Source organism: Camarhynchus parvulus, chromosome 10 (assembly GCF_901933205.1).
Source record: "Camarhynchus parvulus chromosome 10, STF_HiC, whole genome shotgun sequence".
Taxonomy (NCBI): domain Eukaryota; kingdom Metazoa; phylum Chordata; class Aves; order Passeriformes; family Thraupidae; genus Camarhynchus; species Camarhynchus parvulus.
Genome location: NC_044580.1, coordinates 14,262,429 through 14,287,649, shown reverse-complemented (window position 1 = coordinate 14,287,649; position 25,221 = coordinate 14,262,429). Strand labels below are relative to the sequence as shown.

The 25,221-nt window shown below is 45.6% G+C and overlaps 1 protein-coding gene across 1 annotated transcript in view; it reads right to left on the bottom strand.

Moving 5' to 3' along the window:
* The window catches only part of SLCO3A1 (solute carrier organic anion transporter family member 3A1), a 130,059-nt gene that overhangs the window by 23,350 nt on the left and 81,488 nt on the right, over window positions 1–25,221 (bottom strand). Inside the window, exons 3-4 of the mRNA XM_030955178.1 lie at window positions 5,614–5,712; window positions 1,357–1,623 (exon numbers count right to left, since the gene is read on the bottom strand). Of these exons, the coding sequence (XP_030811038.1) occupies window positions 1,357–1,623; window positions 5,614–5,712 (366 nt within the window). The remainder of the gene's footprint in view (window positions 1–1,356; window positions 1,624–5,613; window positions 5,713–25,221) is intronic.

Here is a 25,221-nt window from a genome sequence, read left to right as displayed (position 1 = left end):
ACAGGGACTAAGTGATTTTCTCCTCATTTATCTAAATGCATCAGGCAGTAATGAAACCTGCTCTGCCACGGCAACAGGGAGTGGGAAGCAGCCACGAGTGCTACAGAAACACCTTCTCAGATGAAGCATTTTCCAGTTCAGCCTAGAGAAAGGCTATCTGCCCACACTCTCCCATGAAATGCTGGATCCTCAGCTGACTTTATAATTAGAGTCACCTCCATTTCCATCACTGCAGGACGTGATGTGAGGCTTTCTCTCTAATTTGCTACGAATTATGCTCTGCCCTGCCATTTTGCTGCTATTCTGGGCTGGTATCTCCCTCTTCCCATTTCAGTTTGAGAGCTGTGGTGATGCCCAGCGCTCATTGCTTTGTATCTGGGATTGCACTAAACTGAAGCTCAGGTGCTGGGAGCTCCCAATTTCTTTTAAGTGGCCTTGCTGGCTCACTCTCTGTTTTGGGAGGCAGAGGGGAGTAGGACAGTACACTGGAGAGAAATTCACAAACTGCTCTGGCAACTGTGCTCCCCTTCATATTTTTTAGCAACTCTATAGGACCATCACGCATTTCTCACAGAATTCACAGAATCACTGGGTTGGAAGAGACCTTCAAGATCATCAAGTCCCAACCCATGCCCCAACACCTCAATTAAAGACACATCCAGTCTTTTTTTGAACACATCCAAGGCTGCTGACTCTATGACTTCCCCAGGTAGACCATTCCAGAACTTTATCACTCTTTCTGTAAAAAACATTTTCGTAATATATTAGGAAATATATTTTATATATATAAAAATATATTATATATATAAAATTATATTTTCCATAATATGTTTTCATATATAAAAATTATATTTTATATAAAATATATTTATATATATAAAAATTATATTTTTCAGACTATATTATCATCTATAAAAATTATAATATATAACACATAAAATTTATATAACGTATAATATTATATAATATATAAAAATTTTTATATATAAAATATATTTTTCCTAATATATTTCCAACCTATATTTCCCTTGGCACAGCTTGAGACTGTGTCCTCTGGTTCTGTCAGTTGCTGCCTGGTGAAAGAGCCCAACCCCACTTGTCTCCAACCTCCTTTCAGGGAGCTGTAGAGAGTGAAAAGGTGCCCCCTGAATCTCCTTTTCTCCAGGCTGAAAAACTCCCAGCTTTTTTTAAGCTTTGCAGCTTAAAAAAATAAATAAACCACAGCTTTCAAGTGGAACGAAGCCTCTCATTCAGATACGGGCAACATAAATAGAAGCGAGGGACTGAAATGTGGAGCCAGCTGATTTCTGGGGTGAATTTGTCGGGACAGAGGAGCTGCTGCTGGGCTGGCCTCACCTCGCAGCTGCTGGAAGCAGGAGCTGGTGGTGCTGTCCCCATCCAGCGGGTGCCGCAGGACGCCGTTGCTGGGCTTGTGGCGCTGGCAGTCCCTGTCGGGCAGCATGGCCTGCTCGCTGTCCCCAGCGCGCTCCGGCCGCGGGCCCAGCGCCTGCGGGAAGCCGAACATGGGCAGCGACGAGAAGAAGAGTAAGGCACCGCAGAGCAGGAAGCCTCCCCACCACGCTCCGATCCACCGCGGGTCGTCCGGGGTTATGTCCAGCTTGCCTGCGAGGGGAGCAAACACCAGTCAGGGGCTTGGTCCTGTCTGGGCACAGAGAGCCACAGGTAACCTTCCCAGGCAGGGTGCTGGGAAAGGCTGTGAGAAAATCAGAGAAAAGAATGAGAAACAGTTCTTACCTCCACTTGCTACACCTGATATTGTGAACATGTGTTGTGGAGATTTGTTTAGCAAAGGGTGGTTTCCTGATAGCCAATGGTGATGGTGTTTTAATTAAAAGACCAATCCAGATCACAGAAAAGAATGAGAAACAGTTCTTACCTCCACTTGCTACACCTGATGATGTGAACGTGTGGAATGTGTTACGGAGATTTGTTTCGCAAAGGGTGTTTTAATTAAAAGACCAATCAAGAGCAGAGAAAAGAATGAGAAACAGTTCTTATCTCCACTTGCTACACCTGATGTTGTGAACATGTGTTATGGAGATTTCTTTACCAAAGGGTGGTTTCCTAATCAGCCAATGGCGATGGCGTTTTAATTAAAAGACCAATCAAGACCAGAGAAAAGAATGAGAAACAATTCTCATTTCCACTTGCTACGCCTGATATTGTGAACATGTGGAATGTGTTATGTGTCACCGTTAGGCTGGACGTGACATACACACGTGATCAGGGTCTAAGAAGAAAAAAGTGTTTTTATTCTGCGTGTTCTTTAGCTTATAGATTCTTAACAAAGTGTGATCTTAAGTCATTAACTACATCACAAAAACTTATTATGTTCATCGCTGCAAAGCAATTAACATCAATATAATTAGCAAAAGTTACAGAAATTTAATAAGGCACATATACATATCAACTTATGCACGTAGTCTAGCTCACAAAATTTTCATGTATCTTTTCAAATCTGTTTCTATGCTGATGGCTTTGTCTTCTTTTTTTGCTATGGATACACTCGAAAATCATCAATTGTTATTTCTTCTATCAACTCAGCTTTGCTTGCAGGCCAGCTGTCAAGCCTTTCTATAGTTATGGAGATTTGTTTACCAAAGGGTGGTTTCCTATTTAGCCAGTGGTGATGGTGTTTTAATTAAAAGACCAATCAAGATCACAGAAAAGAATGAGAAACAGTTCTTACCTCCACTTGCTACACCTGATCTTGTGAACATGCGGAATGTGTTATGGAGATTTGTTCAGCAAAGTGTTTTACTTAAAAGACCAATCAAAATCACAGAAAAATAATGAGAAACAATTCTTACCTCCACTTGGTACACCTGATATTGTGAACATGTGTAATGGAGATTTGTTTACCAAAGGGTGGTTTCCTAGTAGCCAATGGTGATGGTGTTTTAATTAAAAGACCAATCAAGCACACCTATATCCTAACTGTCTATAAAAGAGCAATGGGTTTCTTAATAAAGATTATTATTGATCAATAATTATTCTGTAATACATGGAGTCTGTGTCACACTCACCTGGCACCTACTGGCACAGACCTGCACATAGAAGGACACTGCACCTCCAACCCTGCTTACCACCCTGTTTTCCCAGGAGCTCAATGCTCCCTCTGCTTTCAATTCTCTTTTCAGCAAAAGAGAGATTGGCATTTGGGCCTTAAGGGCATCTTTGACTGTGTGGAGGGTGAAACAGTCCTAAATTTTGGAAAAGAAATCCACCCACAGCATCAAATAGACTTGGAAAAGCACAGAAATAATCAGGAAAGGAAGAAAAGCAAAATAAAAGGTCAGAGTATCCTGTATGTCATCACTCAGCAGACGTAAAGCCCAAGAAGGGTCTGGAGTCTGTGTGTGGAAATACAAATAAACAGAAGGAGAGGAAAACCTGTTTTCCTAACAGCTGCCTTGCTGCCACAGCCACAAGGGTGTCCAGTGCTGGAGCTGATTCCTGGGGGAGACCCAGGCCCACCTGGCTGGAATAACAAGCTGCTCTGCTCATGGTGACTGTCTGGTTACTGCCACTCTGAAAAATCTGTCTCAAGTGAGGCAATCAAGTTGTCTCTCAAGCAGAGACAGAAGGAAACTCTTTTCTCCTTAGGGAAAATAACACGTAGCTCTCAAATACAGATAAAGTTTGAAAAATAGTGCTGTAGAGGGACTGGATTCTTCTGCTGTTATTTCCTCCTGCCTGAAGTGCATTTTTTTCAGGTTCTTGGGAACACGACAGCGTGAAGAGTCAGGCAAATCAGAGTTTTCTTCATATTCCCTTCCTAAAATAGCAGCTGGGTGGTGGGCAGTGCAGCAGCATGCCCACCTGCCCAAAACCTGCCCACCTGTGGCATCCCACACCTGCCCAAAACAGGGAGCAGGACAAGGCTCAGCCCCCTGGAGCTGGTTCTCCTTATGGCACCTGGAGCTCCAAGGTAGAGCCAGCTGCAAAGTGGAAACTCTCTCCCTACAAAAACAAACAGAGGCCGTGTGTGCCTCAGCTTTTGCATGACAGGGACTGACCATGGCCAAAGCCAGCTGGAGCTGGAGTTTGGAGCACTGCACCCTCCCTGGAAAGTGGCTGAGCCACAGCCCTTCCAGGCTTCTCAGCAGTAATTGTTCCACAGCTCTTCTCTGTGGCTCAGTATTTCTCTGGGGCTTTTTGGGCTGCAAATACCGAGCGATGTCTTATGTTAAAAATGGCCAGAAGATACCAAATTAATTTTTTAGCTAGGTCAGCGTCTTGCCTCTGATGGCAACCATCTGCAGCTGCCCAGAAAGCCTACAAGAATAAAGTCAGCATATATTATTCTTGTGGCTTGGGGGCTTTCTATGCTAGATTTGGTGTCATGTTCATTTTTTTCAGATATATACACTTGTCCAATTGCTTTAAAATCCATTTGGAGATTTTTAGCACCTTATGGTGAGGAGTTCCACAGCTTCACCTACTGGGAGATAAAATATTTTCCTCTGTACATTCGTATTTTAGTGTAAATGATACTAAATGGTAAAATATCTAACAGGTTTCAAACAGCTCCTCTGCCAAACGAGGCTTTGGTAAAGCCAAGGAATGAAAAAGGGCCATGTGGTGTTTGACCAAACTGCAGCCAAATGCCTCAGCCATCCCAAAAGATACTTCTTTCTCAGCTGATATTATTTACATTTCTTCAGCTGCCATGCGCATGTGAGATCAAAAAAAAGCAGTAACAATTTTGCAGATTTGCACAATTCTGTTCTGAGTCCTGCAAGGTTCAACTCCATCCAAATGCGTTCTGTGACAACACATTTACAACATCACAGGCTGAAATACATCCTTCTCTAAGGGAAAAAAAACCTGCATAAGGGTCTGTGGGACCCGATGGAGCTGGGAACTATGGAAAAAGCACCTGAACAATCGAGGGAAAGGAATGAAGCGCCAGGTTTGCCGTGGGTAGCAGAGGGCAGGGGAGCAGCAGAGAACAGCCTGTTACATGTTGCCCTCTCATGGCAAAGAACACGCAGTGCAGGCACCAAAAAAAGCAGAATTTAGTCTAAACGAACAAAAGGACATTTTGCAAAAGGACAATTTGCAAACGATCTGCTTTAACCCGAGTGAAGTCAAGGTGAGCAATAATTAATGCTTTGGAGGAAAGGAGTAACGCTGTGGGACGGATGCTGCCCATCCATCCCCTCCAGGGCCATGGGCAGAAGGTGCTGGGCATGGATCTTCCTGGTGTGCCTCCATCAGAGCCTGGCTGGTTCCCCCACACCCTGGGGTGGCAGCTCTCCAGATTTCACTGTGCTCTGGACACAGCTCCCCTGGCATGACAGTGCCACAGCGCCATTTCAAGGTATCCTTTAAGAGCTGGGATGAAACTCATCTCATAGTAGAAAACACAGAAGGGGACAAATTTTAACCATGAAAAATCTGTTCTTTATCAGAACAGAGCTGAAACTTTTTGAATCCCAGTCTTAAAACCCTTCTAAAAGTGACACTCATACATGCAAGAGGCACTGAAGATGGAATCACAGTTTCCTGCTTGTGAGCATCAACATTTTTGTCCTGATGATAAAAATTCAGCGTATTTGATTTGAAACCAAACCCAGTTCTCCTTACTTGTGTCAATGAAGACAGCATCCACGTAGATTTTGGTACAGAAGGAGCCCAAGATAAATCCACAGGCTGGCCCAAACACCAGCATGGTAAACAGGATCCCTACAAGGAGAGAGAAAAGAGAAGATTAGCACCAGGCTCTGGTTATTCACGGCAAGTTGTTCTGCTTGTCTGCTGTAAGATGGTATTACCTTGGTGATGCCACAGAGATAGGGACAGTCTCTGTGCTGAATGCTCCACGCAAAAGAGCACCCTAAATGTGTTTTGCTTCTCCATATCTCTTCAGGAAGATGAACAGATGGAGGTGTGATAATGCTGAAGGATTTCTATTGAGCTGAGGAGACAGTGTGGACATATGCTGTGTTTTGGTCGGCTGGCTGCTCTGAAAGATGTCTTACTCAACAGCACAAGGTAAAGCAGCCCTGCCTTCTCCTCATGGGTAACTCTGTCTTTGCCACCTCCAGCTAAAATCCTGGTAGACAGAATTTTCAGACATTAGAGACAGCAAATCTGTGAAATGAGTGTTGTCACAGACTGCTGGATAAAGTCCCTTTGCAGAGGTAGGAGCACTTTTCCACATTTGTGAAGCCCTTCTCCCCATCAGACACACATGACAAATATTCATGCTGTGTGGGTCTTCCAGCCCCTCACAACTGCTTGTTCCTTCCGAAAAACCTGCATGAAATTGCCAGTGGAACGCCAGGAGAAGAGCTATTATGAGTAAATTACTTATTTGTTTCAATACAGCATTTAGAAGCATTTATTTTCACTCCCATTTTGGCCCTGAAACAAGAATGCTACAGGCACAGCGCCAGCTCTCAATTATCCAGGGCAGAAAGGCAGGGGTACACCAAGGATAATCCAGAAAAAGAAGCAGCAAAGATAACACAAAACATTTGTAAATTAGACAATAAGAACATATTAGGTACTGTCACATTTGGGATAACAACAACATTTGGGAAAAACAACAAGAAGTCCCCCAAAGACACTTGTAAACGGTTTTCTGAAGGGAGCAGGGACAGACTGAGCAGTGTGGAGCAGAGCAAGAGCTGTTTGTTCCCTCTGGGGGAAGACATTGCTGATGGACCCCTGTGCCTGGTGAGGGGGAACCTCAGCAGATGTGCCAGCACCAGTCCTGGTGTCACTGCACCTCACAGAGGGCCCACAAAGGAGTTTATTTGCATCTGGGTGCTTTGCTCACTCTCCTGATCTCTCTGGGGGTGTTGCCTGGCATCTCAGTGCATTTATAATGCACTCCATCACAGCTGTCTCAGCCCTCAAGTTCTTTATCTGGAAACTTTTTAATTCCCAAGCTCCCTCTCTATGCATTTCTCAGGAGCTGGAGAAACTATCAGAGCTGCAAAAAAATTCCCAGAGATCTCCATCCCCAGGCAAGGCAAACCACACCTGCCAACAACAGCTTAGCCAAGCAGAACAAACTGGTATGGTCAGAGGCAACTTCACCTTCATTTTTAAAATGCAGGGTGCAAACTAATTCCTCCAGGCTGCTGGCACTGAGGCCTGGCTGGATTCATAACCAGGGACAAAGCAGAGGTGCCCCCAGGCAGCTGCTCACACAGAAACCCAGTGCATTAAAGCCTTCAAGGCTCTCACCTAGAGCAGCACAAGGGACAAAGGAAGGTGGTGAGAGGAGAAGAAGTGCCAGGTTGTGTGAGCTGCAGTAAGGGTTTGTCACAAACACATTTTATGAAAAATCCTTTCCTTAGGATTTTTTCTCCTGAGAAGCTGAGAGGCCTCAGGAACAAAATGTAAACAATGATTATCTGCTGCTGTGGAATGCAACAGGTGCATCTGTGATTGGTCTCATAGAGTTGTTTCTAATTAATGGCCAATCACAGTCCAGCTGTCTGGACTGTCTCGGTCACTCACAAGCCTTTGTTATCATTCCTTTTCTATTCTTAGCCAGCCTTCTGATGAAATCCTTTCTTCTATTCTTTTAGTATAGTTTTAATGTAATATCTATAATAAAACAATAAATCAAGCTTTCTGCAACATGGAGTCAACATTCTCTTCTCTTCCCTCATCCTGGGACCCTGAGAACACCATCACAAGGGGTCACTGCTGTCAGGGCAGCAGCAGGAGCTGCCAGCCCCTGCCCAGTCCCTGCCAAGCTCAAAGTTGCAGCAATGCCACTGTGTCTCAGCCTAAATTAATCCCCAGGGTCTCTGCCTGTGCTGTCCCATGTCACAGGAGGCCCAGCCATGTCCCCTCCCGCCATCACCTTGTCCTGGGGTGCTGGTTTGTGCTCCATGGTCCAGCAGTGCCCTGGGGAATCTGTGCTCCTGGAGCCACAGAGCTGCTCAGCAGGTCTGTGCCTTGCTCCTGTAAAGCCTCACAGGGGACATCCCTGCCCACCTGCAGAAACATTTCGTGGGATGTGAAATGAGGGAACAGACAGGCTGGGAGGGCAGAAAAAAAGGGATTTCTTCCCCCAGCACACCTCAGCCTCATTTCCCCTCCTTCCCCGCCCCACTTGTGGCTTCCACCAGGATTTTATAGAACATCCATGTCACATTTTTTGTGGTCACTAGATGGCATCAGTGTTTGTCATTCAGCCCGCATGTGCCATGTGGGTGACAGCGCTGAGTGCTCAGCCTTGCTCCCAAAACACGATGGTGTTCAGGACCTGGAACACCATGGAGGGTGGCACTGGCACAGGGCACGGTCAGCACCCACACATCTGCCACAGACACACTCAGGCTGTGCCCCTTCCCTGCCTGTGTGACAAAAATCACAGCTTTTAGGACAAACTTTTCTGTAAGTGTTAAGTTTTCAAGCACAAGAGTTGAAGGAGGCATGTGGCAGAGACTGCCATGGCTGTGATGAATGAGACAGCATTCAAATACCTTTGAAAACTGAACATTAATTATGAATTTCTATGTAAATATGGCTGAGCACATAAGGACACGCTGGGCTCCATATCAAATGGAGCAATGACAAATGGAGCTGCTCAGGCAGAGGGACAAGGACCAGCCAGTTCTACCTTCTAGGCAACACCTCTGGATGCATCAGCGCTGGGCTGAGGAGGGATGGAAGTTTGTCCTGTGATGATCTCCAAGCCACAGAGCTGTCTGACCACGTGTGCACAGGGAAAACCACAGAACTGGTGTTTGCTTCACGGAGCAAAGCCCAAGACAAAGAACATGGGAAAAGATCCTTCACCAAAAGCAAACAGGAAATATTTTCCCCTCTTCCAAAAGCAGGGACCTGTGGCTGGTGATCCAGCAGCAGCAGGGAGATGCTTGCAGAGAGAATTATCTCAGAAAAAGGCAAACATTGAGAAAGCTGTGGCCAGTGCAGGCACAGGTGACAGATGAACACTGCCCCTCCTCACACTACTGCATCTCAAATATGTCAGAAACCAGCCCTGTCCTCAGTTATTAAAACACCTCATTCCATATCCTGGTGGCGGCAGGAAGGTTTGCTCTGCCATGTCCTCACTAGAGGGCAATGTGGGATAGAGCATCCACTGAAACACCTATCTAACATCTTACCAAAGCTATTAAATTATTATTCACCTCTAGGCTAGCTTTAAAAAACCACGTTAATTGTGTTTTCTCTTTTTCTGCAGTTTGTTCTAAAATCAAGAAGAAAACAACTGGTTCACCCCATGGCCTTTCTTATCTTTTTTTGAGCTTCCAACAAAACCCTAGGGTTGCAATAATAGTATTTTACACTTTAATTCACAAATCAAGCAGATTGTGGAAAAACCCAAGGCATGGACTGTGACAATGGATAGTCCAGGGTCTGCACAGAACAGGACCATGCTCCAGGATCAATGGAGCATGCTGCTGGGCACAAAAACCAGGCTAATTGAGATAGAGCCTGTGGTTGAACATGTATGCAGAACTGAGGACACAAGGGGAAATTAGGCAAGTTTGAATTAGCTTAAGACATCCTTCCTCTTTTGAGAAATCCTGCACAACTGCCACCACCCCTGCTATCAGGAGAACACTTTCCACATCACCCACCTCGCCATGCAACCACAAAGCTGCTGTTCAGCAGAGACGAAGGCCTTGCAAAATAATTTTCCCAGGGCTGGGGCTGCTGCTAAGAATTAAAGTGTGCTAAATTTGTGGCTAGCTTTAATATCACCTGCTAGGTCTTTTCCCATGCTTTCCTCTAACTTTTAGATCTGTCTGATTTGATGAAGCCAGAGGGATACCAGGAACAAACAGATCAAAGGTCCTATCCTGGCTCCACCAGGCTCTTGGGAAACTCCCACTGATGCCAATAAAATCAGTGATCAGTACAGGTACTGAAATTTGATTTTTTAAAATTTTTTTTTAATCTCTGAGTTATTTTTTTTTAATTCTTACTAAATTATGGCAACTCTTAGAAATACTTCAGAGAAGAGAATTGAAAAAAAAAAAAGCAACTCTGTCTTGGGACAATTGAAATAATTTGGTAACTCTCAAACACTTCTTTCCAGTTTGTGTCCTTTTAGAGCACAATTAGATCTTAGCTTGAAAACAGCTACTATTTTTCAGTTTACCTGCTCTACTCCCTTCATCAGTCTGCCTGCCTCCCAAAAAGGCAGGAAAGAGAAAAGGCAGCAAAGTGGGCTGCACTGAGAAATCAGAAATGTTTTCCTCCTCATCTTTTCAAATGGAGCAATTTGCCAAATCCTACTTTGTCCTGTCAAATAACATTTTCCCAGAGCTGAGGAAAGGATGGGGACAGAGGCCAGCATTAGATCTGACATTTTGTGATGAGACTTCATCACCAGTAGGGCCCAAGCCTGACAATGCAGTTTTCCATTAGAGCCAAGGGAAGGGGCAGCAGCAGGTCCCACATCTGTGGAGGGACGGTGGCACAGAGATGCTCTGAGTCACACAGAGTGCACAGAAACCAAACTGCAGACAGGGATAAAAGCTGTCAGTATTTCAGTAATGAAGAGCTGTTCCTTGGTGTTCCACAGCAGCAACAGGATCCTGAAACACGAGCAAACCTGTGCTGCTCACAGGGTGAAACAGGCGAAGCATGGACTCACTCCCTGTAATGAATTAACTGGGGACAGGAATTCCCAGGAGAAGCCCTCCTGGCTGGGAATAAGGCACGGAGGGGACAGTGCAAGGCTTGCCAGCCTCACCAAGGTGCAGCCTCACCTCAGGTACAGTTCAGTGAGCAGTAAGAGCAGGTTCAGCACAGTCATGGACTGAGGAAAAAGAACACCAAGTCATTTCACTTCAAAGCCTCAGCCTCACCAGGGGCTGAAGGCATGAGGAGATTTATTCTGGAGAGCTGCCAACACACTCCAGGCAAAGGTGAGCTGGGTAGGTGAGACAGGAGGAGGAAAAGCAGCATCTCCCCCAGCAGGGCTGGCTATCAGAGCAGGAGCCATCAGCAGTGACTCACACAGCACTTCCCAAGCACGGGCAAACCCCTGGTGTAGCAGAGGATACTGCTTTATTTAGCCATGGAGCCGTCACTGCTATCTGCTGGGTCCCCTGGAGCCAGGTTGTTCCTGCCTTGGCATTTCCATGAAATTAAAGATTATTCACTGTGCTCCTAAGGAGCAGCACTCCTTCAGCAAAGCACGTGGTCACAGAAACACCTCCTCCCCCCTGCACCATCCCAAGGGACAGCTTTGGTGGGCAGAAAGCTGATCAGCCTGCAAGGTGGGGGGAATTGCTGCAAAACGTGGTCCTTGCATCAAGTAACTACATCCCTGAGGAGGAAGGGATCAAGGAACTCAGTGTGATCTCTGTCAGCAGCTGGGTGCTTCAGTGACCATCACAAACCAGAGGTTTTGTGGTATGTGGGGGAAGGCACAGCACAGATCCCCCTGCCACAGTCCTGGGAGCGCTGCTGTGGCCATGGGACAGCATCTGGCCAGGAACATCACCCTCAGCCCCCTGCCCGTGCAGGAGCAGGCTCTTTCTAAAAGCACAAAGGGAACTGCCTTTGCAAAGCACGAGATAATCTCAAAACCCTGCTTGTCCCACATTTCCTGCTGCGTGGAGCAGGCCAGTGTAAAGGGATTACTGGAATATTGTAATTCAGGGGCTCTGTGACTGCCTTTAAAGAGACACCAGCCCAGCACAGCCTGTGGGAACCAGAGGCATCCTGGTGCAGACTGGGGATGCTGCATCCTCCTGCACACCAGGCAGTGGCTCTCAAGGGGATAAAGGGATAAAGGTTCCAGCTCACACTCACTGGGCAAAGATCCTCACTTCAGTGGGTTTTCTCTGACTTCTACCAGTTGATATAACCTCAAAAACGCACAGTAAGGGTAGAGGGAGGCTGTTTCCTACCCAGATGGCTTCTCTGTACAGCAAAACCTGCTGGAGCCACCCAGCACTGCCCATGCTCTCTGGCAGACAGCGTGCCCACAGGAGCGGAGGGATGCCTGCATCCCTGCCCAGCCCTTGGTCTCTCATTCCCAGCTTTGCTCATTTGCCATGGAAAGACACAATTTCCCCTGCCACTCAGCTCCCTGTGCACACACCAGCTGTCCATCACTACCTCCTGCTCCCTCATGGCTCCTGCTCCCTCACACAGCTGTAGGAAAGGTGAAGAGGTGGTGCCGGCCCCACGGCGTGTTTGGATTTGTTCTGCCTCCTCAGCACACCCACAAAGCAAAGGGAATGTTCAAACAGGCTGGACAGATGTTTCCAAGTGCCTGCAGCTGTTGATTAATGAGGAACAACTCTGGGACAATTCACTTTAATGTTTAGACTTTGTTCTGGTGGGGATCAAAGCAGCTCCAGCCCTGTATTGGCATGAGGTGGGGAGGAGTGAAGAGGCTGGGGGTTCATCCCATCTGTACAGTAGCACACACATGATTTATCAGTTTTGCCTTCAGGAGCTCAACACCAGCAGACCCCTCAGACACCTATTTAGGGCTGCTCAAGTGATGCCAAAGACAGGCACAGATGTCCTGGCAGCCCCAAGGCAGTGAGAGGCTGAAATCCCTGCTCAGCCATTCCCTTCCCATGGACCATTCACTGCATCTCGTAACCTTCCCACCTTTTAACAAAAATACAAAACAAAAATACATCCTTGTGATGTACTGCAAGATGCACAAATACTATGCAGTGCTTTAGTAATCAGGAACACCAAATGTGTCAGAACAAACTGAGTTTTAGTTCTGAGCTCTTCTCATTGATTCCACTGTTACAGCTCGCTGCATCTGTGCGTGCAACACAGCCCTTGGAGAAAGATCTGACAGTGCTGTCCCAAGACATCCTATTTCTCACTGACAGACCTGCAGCTGCTTTTGGGCCAGCAGAGCAGCTCCAGAAAGCCTGCAAAGCAAAAGCATGGGATTGAATCTGACTTCTCCCATTTCCATGCAACCGCTTGTGACGGGAAAGCCATGTGGGAGTTTAGTTCTTTCAGCCAGTGAAAGAAATTATTACAGAGTTTGAAATCAGGCAGCCTTGGACATCTCCCATCCTCCCCTCTTCTCTGACCAAGCCTTTTATCAATATACCAAATCAGTTTCAGCAGCCTGTAAAATTTGCTCTTGCTTCATGAATATTTGGGTTTTTAAAGCAAGCTACTCACCACTGTATGCAAATACTGCAGAATGACTTATTTACCCCCGTGTTTATTAAGACTTAATAACTGCAGCTAAAGCTGGTTGGGGAGTTTAATTTACTTACAAGAGGCAATAAAAACATGCACCCATGCTGCAGATTTAAGAAACTTCTAATATGGCTCTTCCAAGGCTGGAGAGAGCCCACGGCAGTGGCCTTTCCCCTGCCTGCTGGAAAAGACTATTACTCCAGTACAGTTTTTGTTCTAGCCTATATTTAACATTCAGATGTTAATCCCTAAAAGGGTTGCTCGGACTTGAAAGCATCTTACATGGAGGTTTCTCCCCAGACTATCAGGGTCCCTTTAAATATTGATTTCCATCAGAATTCGGGATTTCCCTAAAGAAATGTCTGCTGACTTAAGAGATGAAATCTATTTTCTATAAGCGGGCATTTTGCCTGGTGAACCACCCGGCATTTTCAATTACCACCAAGCCTTAGGTTTGTTTTATCAGCAAATCCCTGTCCTCAGCACTATCAAGGCTACATGTGAAAGGATCAATGTTATATCAACAACTGACAGTCCCAAGGGATCCTGATGCACACACAGAATGTTTGTGGAGTGGCACAGGAGGGGACTTTTGCTTTAGGAGCACAAACTCAGCATCCAGCCCCAGATTTTCCATAATGACTAGGTGCACTTGCAGCAGCTCAAAACACATTCATTAACTGGTTTGTACCCTCATTCTGATGAGCACAGAAATAAGGAAAACCCAAGCCAAACAAAACCAACACCACCCCCCCCCCCAAAAAAAAACCCCAAAATATAACTCCAAATCAACCAAAAACCCAACCCAGAACCCTATGCATATTGGCTTTTAGGTTCCTCCTTTATCCAGCTGCTGAAACAGGATCACCAAAAAGACGGCAGAGAAACAAATCACGCCATGGGAAAAGCTCCACAACCCTCAAAACCATGTTTGCAAGTAAGACAAAAATTAAAGCAGCCGATTTGTGAGCTCTGCAAGGTAAACTATGGGGATGTGCTCACTACAGAAGTCTTGGGATTTATTTGGTCACACCAGTTAACACTGGGAACAATCTGTTCCCACTCCAGTTTTCCTCCCTACCATCTCAGTCCCCTCCTAGGCAGCGGAGGGACCTCTTGCTGCAATTCTCTCCTCACTGATGTGAAGCTGGAGAAGAAATTTGCTTATGCTAATCAATCCCTGGCACCAGCCACACGAGAGCTAATCCACTGGCAATCTCCATCAGTCTCTGCATATTTAACCAAAGCAGGGAACACTCACAGAGGATTATGAACGCAGTGGCATTGTTGTAGCAGTGTTTTCCTACTTGAGCTGCAATCACTCTGATGCCCTGTCTCTTAATATTTACACACACTCTACGCACAAACAGCATGCAGAATCACTCAGTGCATGCAAGCAAGGTGCCTACAAACACACACACACCACACAGTGATTTAATATATCTCCCTGCACTTAGTGCTGTCTCCACCCTCTTCCAAAATGCTCATCTTCATGCTGGTCATTTCTATAAACCAGCATCTCTTAAGATAGGCATATTGCTTAATCCTCACAAAGATTTGTCTCCTTCTGCAAAGGTTTTACAGGTAGTTGGACACGCATTGCAAGGGATTAGAGACTCAGGCTGTGTTAGGAGAAGTCCAGAAAAAGAAGCTCAATAGTCAATTTTTCTGCCACTTTCTGCAAAAAGCAAACCAAGAAACAAAGTATGAACCCCATGTCCTGTCCAGTCAGGTGCGTCACAAAAAGCCGATGCTGCGCGATCTCTCAAAAATAAGGACAAGCCACTTGTTCCACCCACCCTGCTGGCTCACATTCCTGTCCCTGAAACTTGCTTGTTATCACTTCAGAAGGAGTCAGCTCAGTTTAAGAGGTGGGTACAAGCACGTTCCTAACTATAGCGTGCAAATCCAGGGCAGGCTATTTCCACCCTGACGCACGAGCCACGGATTCCACACCTCCAACACACGGCGCAAACACACCAGCCGTAGCCGTGGGCTTCAACCAGCAATTTCCACCTTGTAAGCAACTTTTCCCTTGTGCTAATTACCTTGGGAGGCAGCCACCAAAGAGGCTTTGGAAGGAAAAAAGCCACATGCTCCAACGCCAAGTATGGTTTTTCTGAAGGGCTGAAGCCGCACGCCTTCGAGCCGGCCGCTCGTCTCCCCCCAGCCCTTAAACACCTGTTTCACCAAACCCACCATGCCTCTGCAGCCACAGATGGGCAGATTTCCTTGCGCTATTTCCCAGGAATTGTGCCAGCTGTAGGTTTGTATGGAAATATGCTTCTAGGGCATTTCTCTCTCTGTCTCTCTACAGGAATGCAAGTCTGCTCTGAGTTTGCTGGCTGGTGTCCCCTTCAATACTGGGTGGTTTTGATCCTACAGAAGAGTGTAGGGATGCATTAAAGATCTGCACAAAATTCATCCCAGCCCTCTCTCCACCGCTAGAATGACCTGTCCACCCCACCTGTGAGCACAGCCTGTTTTTGCTCAACAGAGGGACCCTTTTGAGGCTCTGGCACATATTAACCTCCGTCACTCGAATTCTGCACAAGTCAAGCACCTCCTTATACTCTAAAATACACTGGAAAAAAGCCCCCAACGTGCAACTGAGAGTACAATGAGCTATTCCCACATGGTACTCACAGCCTGTAAAATGTGAATTTTGGCATTTGGAGGTTGCTGCAACACCATCTTCGCTTTTTATTTATTTATTTTCAGCTGTGTACTGAGTTCGGAACGGACACAACATGTTCTTTTGAGGAAAGAGCTGCCAGAACTGCCTCCCTCTCTCTCTAACCTCAGTCTTGGGGGTATCCCTTCCCATCCCACTTACCTTAAATGAGAACACATTCAATTTCTAACTGAGGTTTTATGTTAATAAAGGCAGCTTGCTGCTTTTCTAAGCAATGATTAGTCAGGAAGGAAAGTTCAGTTCTTTTCTCCCTACTGGACCTCTGACATGTCTGCCTCACCATTTGAAAAACTCTTCCCTGCAAAATTCCCCTCTGCTCTTTCCTGCTTCTCACCTGACCTCAGCAGAGGGCCACTGCTACATGTCCAGTCTTTTGCATGCCTCTAAAAGCATTTGCCATTTCTTTCTTGAGCTGACAGCACCTGGGATTTCAAGACCTTTCCTCTAAGCATCATCCAGAGGAAGGATTTTCCAGGGCTGGAGGACACAGACTCATCCAGTATGGTATCAGGACTCATCAGGTATGGTGCTGGATATCCCAACAGCCCACAGCTCCTCAAATCCTGCTCCCATCCCAGCTGATCAAGCTGTTTTATTTTTTACACACACACGTGAGTAATCCTCCATCCCAAATGCAGCACCTGCTGCAGAATGCGGTGCTCTGAACAATGGGTGAGAAGTTCATATTCCTGCTGCTCAGGCATTTCCGTGCCAAGGAAACCCTCCCACTGCCCCACATCACCCCTGCTCCAGTGCTTCCAGCCCAGCTGATGGCTCCCTGGGAACATAAGCAATTCTAATTTATTTTTCTCCTTTTGTTTCGTGTTTTCTCGAAAGGTCTTGGGAGGAAAAACTCAGAACAATTAAAGACGCACTATATGGTTTGTTCATCTGTGGAGAAAAGCGGGAAGAAAAGAGCATCCAAAAAGCAACAGTTCCCTAAGAACTGCCAGGGCAGCTCCTGCCCTCCCAAAAGCCATCAGCAAAACGTTCACTTTTAGCAAGAGCAGTTTTCACACATTTTGAGATGTCTGTTCAAATCTCCTTTGCCTGGCTGCTGTGCAGGTACAGACTATGCTGCACAGTGGAGGATGACTCACAGGCAGCTGGCACTGGGTAAGCCCATCCTAAATTTCTGAGGCAAGGAGAGGCCTGGGAATCACCAGTGACGTCAGGCAAGCTGCTGGGAAGCCAGGGCTGATAACAGTTATCTGTACCCACCATTTAAGAAAGTGCCGTGCTTTCCTCTGCACAATAGATTAAATCTGCTCTGGTAATGGCTGGGCTGTCAGGAAGGGAAGGAAATTGGAAACAAAACTTGTGTTGTTCTGCTTCCTCATATTGCAAACGCCATCAGAAAAAAGCATTTGCTCTTGACAATAGTCATTCTGTGCCCTGACCCAAATCTCACTGAGCTTTAGGGGAACTCTTGCACCGACCTTAACAGGCTTTGGATCAAATCCACCGTGTGCTTCTTAGAGCAGATAAATATTTGTTCTTACAGACATTTAGGGTGCTGGCCTGGGACCTGCCAGACTTGGCTGGACATGGGTATCTCACACCTCCTTGCCACCCATCTCCTCCCTTTGAGGCATCCCACTGCAGAGGCTGCTCAGCCCTTGGCCATGCACAGGCTGCAGCTCCAGCTGCTTCCTTTGTCAGGAATAGGCCAAGGTATCCCAAAGCATCTGTGGGGATCACAGTGGGGTTGTTGGGGATCACTGTGCTTTGTTTCATGGCAATGCTACTTCTCAACAAGCTCTATGTAAACTTCTCAGCAAGAGAAATTTGGGAAGTCTAAATATATATATTGTTTATGGGTGGGACAGCACCATGCTCCCACAAAACCTTCCAGGCAGGCAATGGGGGTGGATCCAGTCTGACAACCCCCTCCAAATATCCTCCCCAGTTACCCCATGTGGGGAATCTGAGGGATGCCAGATGCCAGTCTGTTCTGGGGGATGGGGAGGCTGGCTGGATGCAGGATAATCCCCCAGTCTAAGATTACTTGCAATGTAATTGTTTAGCAGTTGCTCGCACTATCAGCACAAACCCTGCAGGCTGGATGCAGAGGACTGTGCTCCTGAGAGAGTGTTATTCAGCATTTCATGCCTGGTGCACAGCCCTCCCTCCTCTTGCCAAAACTACAGGCCACATGGGTGTTTTCCTGAGGCTTCTTACCAAGTCTGTGGGGAGCTGCCAGCCTCTTCAGTGCTGCTTTCACAAGAATATTTTCTTTTGTGCCAAGGAGGACCCTGTCCCTGAAGAGTCTCTTTCTGCCCAGGGGAGAGAACAGCTGCTGCTATCATTATGGGCTTGTCTCCCTCAATTAAACATCCACAGCCACAGCTGAAAGATGAAACAAAGCCCTTTTCCAGCCCTCCAGGAAAGGGGCTGGAGGGAGGCTCTCGGAGAAGACAGCAATTCTCCCACAGTAGACCTGGAATTGTGTTTTAAGTTGAGAATTGAATTAAAAGCTGCTGAATATCCCATCTAAAATCAATCACATCAGAATGGCCTGGTTAAGGGTGTTTAGTGGGACGTTGCCCTTGCCTTAGGGAAACAACCCTAGTTGGCCAAGTGGGAGGAACATAGGAAGGTCCATGATGGCCTCTTATTACTGAAACAGATTACTCAAAATTCTTCATATTACTCCTCCTCAATGACCTTTCAGGAGCTAGTCTGACTCTGCAAGGTCACTCTTCTGGGAGTAATGGCTTTAATGATAAATATCCAATTTCCACTTTGTTCAGAGATGTCCACCTTAGAATTTGCTGGTTTTTTATGGGCTTTATGTTTTCAAAAGGGTGAAGGTGTGGATTTGTTCTGCTTTTTTTTTCCTTTTATTTGTTGGTTTGGTTAAAAAACAAAAACAAAAAAACAAACAAAAAAAAAAAAAAAAAAAAAAAAAAACAACAACAAAAAAAACAAAAAACCCCAAGCCTTTTAATTTCCAAATTTTTGACTTCAAGTGACTTCTCTTTGCAAGCATCCCTTCATCCTGATTAGACAAAAATAGAGTCTCAACCAAGTAACTGCAAATACATCTGAATAGTATTTCTAAGAGTCTTTTTGGTGCTGTCATTCTTGCTCATCTCCAATGAGGCTCTTTTAATGAATTCATGTCAACTCTCTCATTTCTCTGTTTATTACCCCTCTTCCAGCATCCTGGAAGATGTTAACTCCTTAGGACTGCACGGGCAAATGAACTGCTCAGAAAATGAAACATAATTTCAGACAACCATGCTATTCTGGCTGGATCTAAGCTGGACTCAGAGGTTTACAGAACTTGTTAGCACCCACATGCTGCACATCCTGCCAGCTGAACTGCCAGTGCTGCCATTTCCAAGCCCAATCCTGTGAAGCAATCCAAGTTAAGATACTCATACTTTTAAAATAATCCAGCTAAAAAAACCACTGCAGCGAGGAATCCTAGAGGGTCTGTGACAGGAAACTGGAAACAGCAATTTCCAAACCAGCAAATAGAGCTGCTTCTTTTATCATCATTTCACAAGGTTTATCTCTGCTGCCAAGTCCTGGTACGTGGAATTGGTCAAAAAGCTTTTGATGGACCAGTGCACCACTGGAAAAATGCAGGGGAAGAAGTCAGCTTTATGAGACTGTGGCTGCTTATCCTTACTTCAATTTTTGTGAGGGAAAAAAAAAAAAAAAAAAGAGGACAAGATGTTGAAAATTCCCCCCATAAATTCAAAACGGATCACGCTATTTACTTTGGGGTCGAAAAACCAGTCACTTTGCAGAGTGCTTGATACAGAGCCAAATAAAAAAAAAAACAAAAAAAAAAACAAAGAGTTAACAAAAAACCATGGAGCTTTCAGACACTTTGTTCCCAAAATGTTTGGTGTGGGAAGTTCCAAAGCTTGCCCCTTTCCCTGCAGCAGAGGAGGCAGAGTGCGGTGTGTGGATCCGCCGCTGCCAAGCCGCGCTTGGCCGGCCCCGCAAACTGCCACATGTTTCAGCTGGTGTGGCTCTGGACCGTGATCTACTTTCATTATTTTTGGCAGAGTTCGTCGCATTCTTTTGGACAGTAATTACATTTTCCAGAGCAGGCTTCCTGCCAGAGCTCGGAACGATGACCAACAGGCCCTTTTTAACCACCTGCTACGATTCCAGCCTTGATTAGTTATTAATGTGCTGTGGAAACCCACTGCAAGAACCACCCTTTGTGGGTATGTTACCAGGATGGCTTCAGGGAGAGGGAGGCTTGAAAGGAGAACAGGGAAATACCACAAAGACAGAAATTTGGAAGGTTATAGAGAAACCATAGAGATTTTGTAGAATGGTACATGAGTGGGGACCAGTTTTTAAGTGGGGACTTGCTTTGTCCCCACTGTTCCCCCATCAGCTGGGATTGAGCAGCTGTGATATGATATGAGCAACCCAACGCTGGTGATAGCTAAAAGAGAAACAAAATTCCTTGTAAAAGCCTGGGGTCTTTTTCACCCAACAAATACCAGGCTCCCATTTTCCTCTTGTATTTTAGCTGACTCTGGGGAATGGGAGGCTTGAAAGCATTGGGTTTCTTCAGGTGTTGGGCACTTTCTGAGTGCCTCCACCCAACAAACATCAGCTTCATGGGCTCATTCATATTTAACAGAGAGCAGGGCTCTTAAACACACTAAATTCTTATGACTGGCATGAATATGTTGTCCTGGAATAGGCCCTTGCCAGCTCCCAAGTAGCAACAGCCTGGCCACAAATGTTGTCTATATTTACAGATATTGAAGATGCTTATTATAGGGTATCACAGAGAGATCTCAAAGCACAGAAGTTCATCTGTGGGTTGGTAGGATGTAGCAAGTTCACCCTGGCAGGAAAACTGGTCTTTCAGTCCAAAGAAAACCTCTAATTTCCTCTTCCTTTTAATTTCTACTGTCTGATTTTTACCATCTCATTGTTTCCAAAAAAAGAAATGATGGTTCAGTGGCACATGGGGATCAAGCCTTGCATGAGAACAAGTCACATTGTCCCTTGTTGAGGGGAAGTAAGAGGCTCTTGTCATTGTGTATCACACACCTCAGGTATTCCCTTCATTTAACCATAGAGGACAGAGGATTGAGGCACCTAGAGGCTAAGGCACATGACCAAGGATATTCCCAGGGCTTCAGAGAATGAGTATCCTAATCTTCCACCTCTTTTCTCCTGAGCTGGTATCCAGAAATGCCCAGATTCCACATCAGATACCTTACAATCTGCTGTGATGGATCCCTTCTCACAGTTTGTGATGTCACCCATTGAAGTTTATGTCCTTCTCCTTTTAATAATCAAGTCTTAATTTTATTTTCACTCATTGAGCAGAGAAACAAGCCAAGGGCTTGGCACACATCACAGGCACAAAGGACACAGGTGCCTGGCAGCAGTCAAAAGTGAGTAACCACAATTACACTCAACAGGGATTTCTATTCTTCACAGGTACCGCATTTTAAAGGAAACATGACCAACCAACATTGCTGATGTCTGCATAGCATCTAAAACTCAAGAAAAATCCCCATTAATCCTGGTTTAGGCCCACTTGAATGGCAGACTTCTTTGTAGACTTGGTCATGAGTATGCATTGTCCAGGGTGTATCAGGCTCTTTGACAATTCTCTCACTCCTTCAAAGCCATCGGGATTTCTCCAGCCAGGCTTTCCATGGCATCCCTCCCAGCTGCAGCCTGCCAGGGCTGGTTTGCACCTTCCCTCTGAGCAGATCTCAATAAAGCTACCCACAGGAGCTTGATAAAAATTAATGTGAAACTCTGCCTTATGCCACCAGATCTCCATCCTGCAGGGGCTACAGGAAAACTACTGACTTGGTTTTGTAATAAAGCCTCACCAATGGAATGACCATCTCAGGGGAACATTCCACCTTCACTTGCACTCCATTCTTTTATCACCTCCAGGAGGTTTTTAGTAATAAAGCCAGCACTGTAAGGATCCAGAGCAGACACACAGAAGGCACTCTGCATTTACTGCGATGATTTCTGCTTTGCAAAGCAGCCATATGTCTGCCAGAAAGCTCCCTGCTCTGCTCCTGCCAGTGTAACCTGAACCATGGGGAGGAGAAGGGGACTTAATTTTTCATATTATCCAGGTTTTGCTCCTTTTCTCAACTCTAAAAGCATTTAAAGTTAATTCTTCTCTTCAATTTTTTCCTTCACCTGATCAAATCCATGATTTAACAGGGAGATAAACATCTACAGACACCTTGGAGGTTCCTCAGTGCACGAGGAGTTGCCAAGAGAAGGAAAGCACACCACCACTCACAGATTTAGGGGCTTAGATTGTTCTGTGGAAGGTTTGGCAAAGCAACACAGTAAAAAGAAAAGATTTTTCCATCTCTGTGAAAATAATTCCTTTAGTCCAATGTCGAGACAAATCATCAGCCCTTGCGATTTATTTTGCCAAAAGAAACATTCCCAAGACACTTCACTGAAATTATTGAAACATTATGTGTTGATTGAGGGGAAAAGGAACTACCAAGAGTTTGTTTCATCTCAGTACTACATTATATAAAGAGATCTTTTGTCTCCACCCAAATGCATAATGTTGACAACCTTCTGTTGAATATTTGGATAAATTTGATGCCAAACACTTTAATTTGAACGAATTTACCTTACAAAACACTTGCCAAAGTGAGAAGCGTCCAGCAGACACAACCCAGAAATCCCTCTGCAAACCTGATGTGCCTTGTTTTCCCAGCAGTAAGGTGCAAGGATCACAAGGGGTTTCTGATCTGGATGTGACCTTTATGAACATCCTCAAATATGGAGGTTGTAGCAGAAATCTCATGTAGCAGAATTTTAATCACTGCATCTTGGCAAGACTATGCACAAGACTGTAGCAGGGCATTTCTTTAAAGGAAATTACCTGGGCACTGAAGTCAGGGAGTGTTTTCATCTCCAGTGACTAACTGAAGCCTTCAGGCAAATTATTACACCTCCCCACTTAGGAAAGATAAAAAGTTTTCTTTGACACTAAATGACCATTAAGCATGTAATACTAATAGGGGACAGTAGCCATTCAGAATGGTAATTGAAGTGTGTGCCACGAAGGACAGCTAGGAAATATGCAATTTTCACAGTCTAAATAGGTTAGAACCCATCTAGAGTTCATGACTTCAGTAAGTGTATCACTGCTCTGCAATACTATGGAAAAGCTGCTGGGTCACATCTACTTTACCACCACAGTCAATGTAGGACTGCTTTTCCTGGCTTTTGCAAGGGGATTATTTTCAGGTGTCCAGATGTACAATTTTAATAATGTACATCTGGACTGAACTAGTTAACAAGGGGAGAAAATGAAGATGGGGAAAAATGTTGCATGTGAAAACCACTATTCCTTTCAGTAGCAGCTGTAACACACAAAGAGGGGCTGACTGACACAGTCTGAAATTCAAAAACCCTTCTGGTCACACAGAGATCTATGATGCTGTTTATAAAGGACCCTTCATCCATCCTGAAGTGACAACAGCGTGTTTAATCCTGCCTTTTTGAGTGCTCTCTAGCACTGATCCTGCTCCCTACACACTGCTGGGTAAGAAATGTGCTGCATCCTCCCCATCTGGCCATGGCAGGCAGTGAACAGAGAGCCCTGTCCCCCCCAAACCAGCACTTTGTGCCGCTGCTCCTTCTCCGCAGCTCACAGAGCAAAGTGCTTGTGGTCCTGTCACAGCCAGAAAAGATAATGTGGAGGAAACCAGGTCACCTCCTGGTACACAGAGGAGACAAGCCGTACCACAAACCTTAACAACCCTTTAATACTGGCATTGGAAGTAACTCTGGGCTTGCACACAAGGGCTGGAGTTGAAGAGGGGTTTTAATGTGTTTGAAAGGGGGAAAAGGAGCTTGATGAGAGCCGTGCTGCACATCCCAGACACGGCACCAACAGATCTCCTCACTGCCCCTGAGATGGGCACAGAAAGTCCATCCCTTCGCCTGGGGGAGCTTGCTTTTGTTTCACTGCTCTCACAGCTTTTGCCATGGGTGATTATGAGACCTGAAAAACTCTCCAGACTGAGCAACTCCACTTCCAAACCTCCTGGGTGCTGCTCACTCAGCACTTCCAGAAAAAACTGCCAGTGAGGACTATTTTATAACCTGCCAAAGGATGAAGAGGCCACTTTACCATTATTAGCCCAGATATTAGAGTATTTCTCTCTCATCTGCCTCCAGGAGACCACATCTCAATTGTTTCCCTTGCCAGGGAAGTACCTGAACCACACTCTGTCTGAGCCCAGATTTTACAAGTGACTATTCTTGAATTGGAACCAAGCCAAAGGTTTCTCCCTAACTCATATGCTGGGGTCTGAATTTTACTGCTCAGAAATTTAATTTTAGGATCTGAATTTTATTGCTCAGAAAGCAAACCGGGGCAGGGGGAAATAAAAAAAGTGGCAGAAACAGTCAAAGAAATTACATTTGTTACACACTAGAAATCCACCCTTTTACTAATGAGAGTTTCTCTCTCCACAGAGGTTCTCAGACACATCTACATAAGAGGCTTGACTGAGCTTAGCTCTCTGGAATATGTGTCACACCAGACCCAAATCACAGCGCTGTGATGTCACGGCCAGCAGCAGCTCAATTCCCAAGACTTGCCTTTTTTGCACCAAAATAGCAGTTAAGCCTGAACAGGAAGTTCTGAAATATTCATAACGATGGAATTAGAGGTAACACTTAATCCTCATTACTCACTATTGGTATTTAGGCAGCATACTGTCTGCCTCGTGAATAATCCAGAGGCAGAAGGCAAAAGAAGTTGATGTATGTGAACAGGGCACTGTCATTTCTGAAAAGTGACTCTGTGCTGCCTTTTGGCTCCGTGTAATCTTTGTGGGCAGAGGCAATGCAAATTCCTCTCCCTTTACCTGTCATTGTAAGAGAAATTAGAGCTGGCATGAATAAAGAAGGGAGCAGACAGCTCCATCACATTCTGCCTGCAGCTGCCTGGAGCTGTATTTACAGTGGACGAGTCACATCCAAATTTCCCTGGACTATTTACGAACAGTTTGGTGAGGGGGTTCTCCATTCCTACACACCCAGGTCTGCCCAACAGCAGCAGCAAATGTTGCTCTAAGACTTGAGCCACAGATAGATATTCCCTCTCCAGCACAGCCATGCCCTCTTTTTTACTTCTCATTATGTTTTTGCTAGCAGTCAGGGCAGCTGGCCGAGCCATCAGTGCAAACACATCCTACCTCCTTCCAGCCAAGAGAGTCAGATTAGCAAAGACCTGCTCATACGCTCGGTCACCTGGCTCATTTTGGTTTAGGGATGGATCAGAGGAGCAACTCTGCCTGCTGGGATCAAGGGTCAGCATCTCTTAAATACCAGCTGGAGAAATAAACTGCAGCTGACAC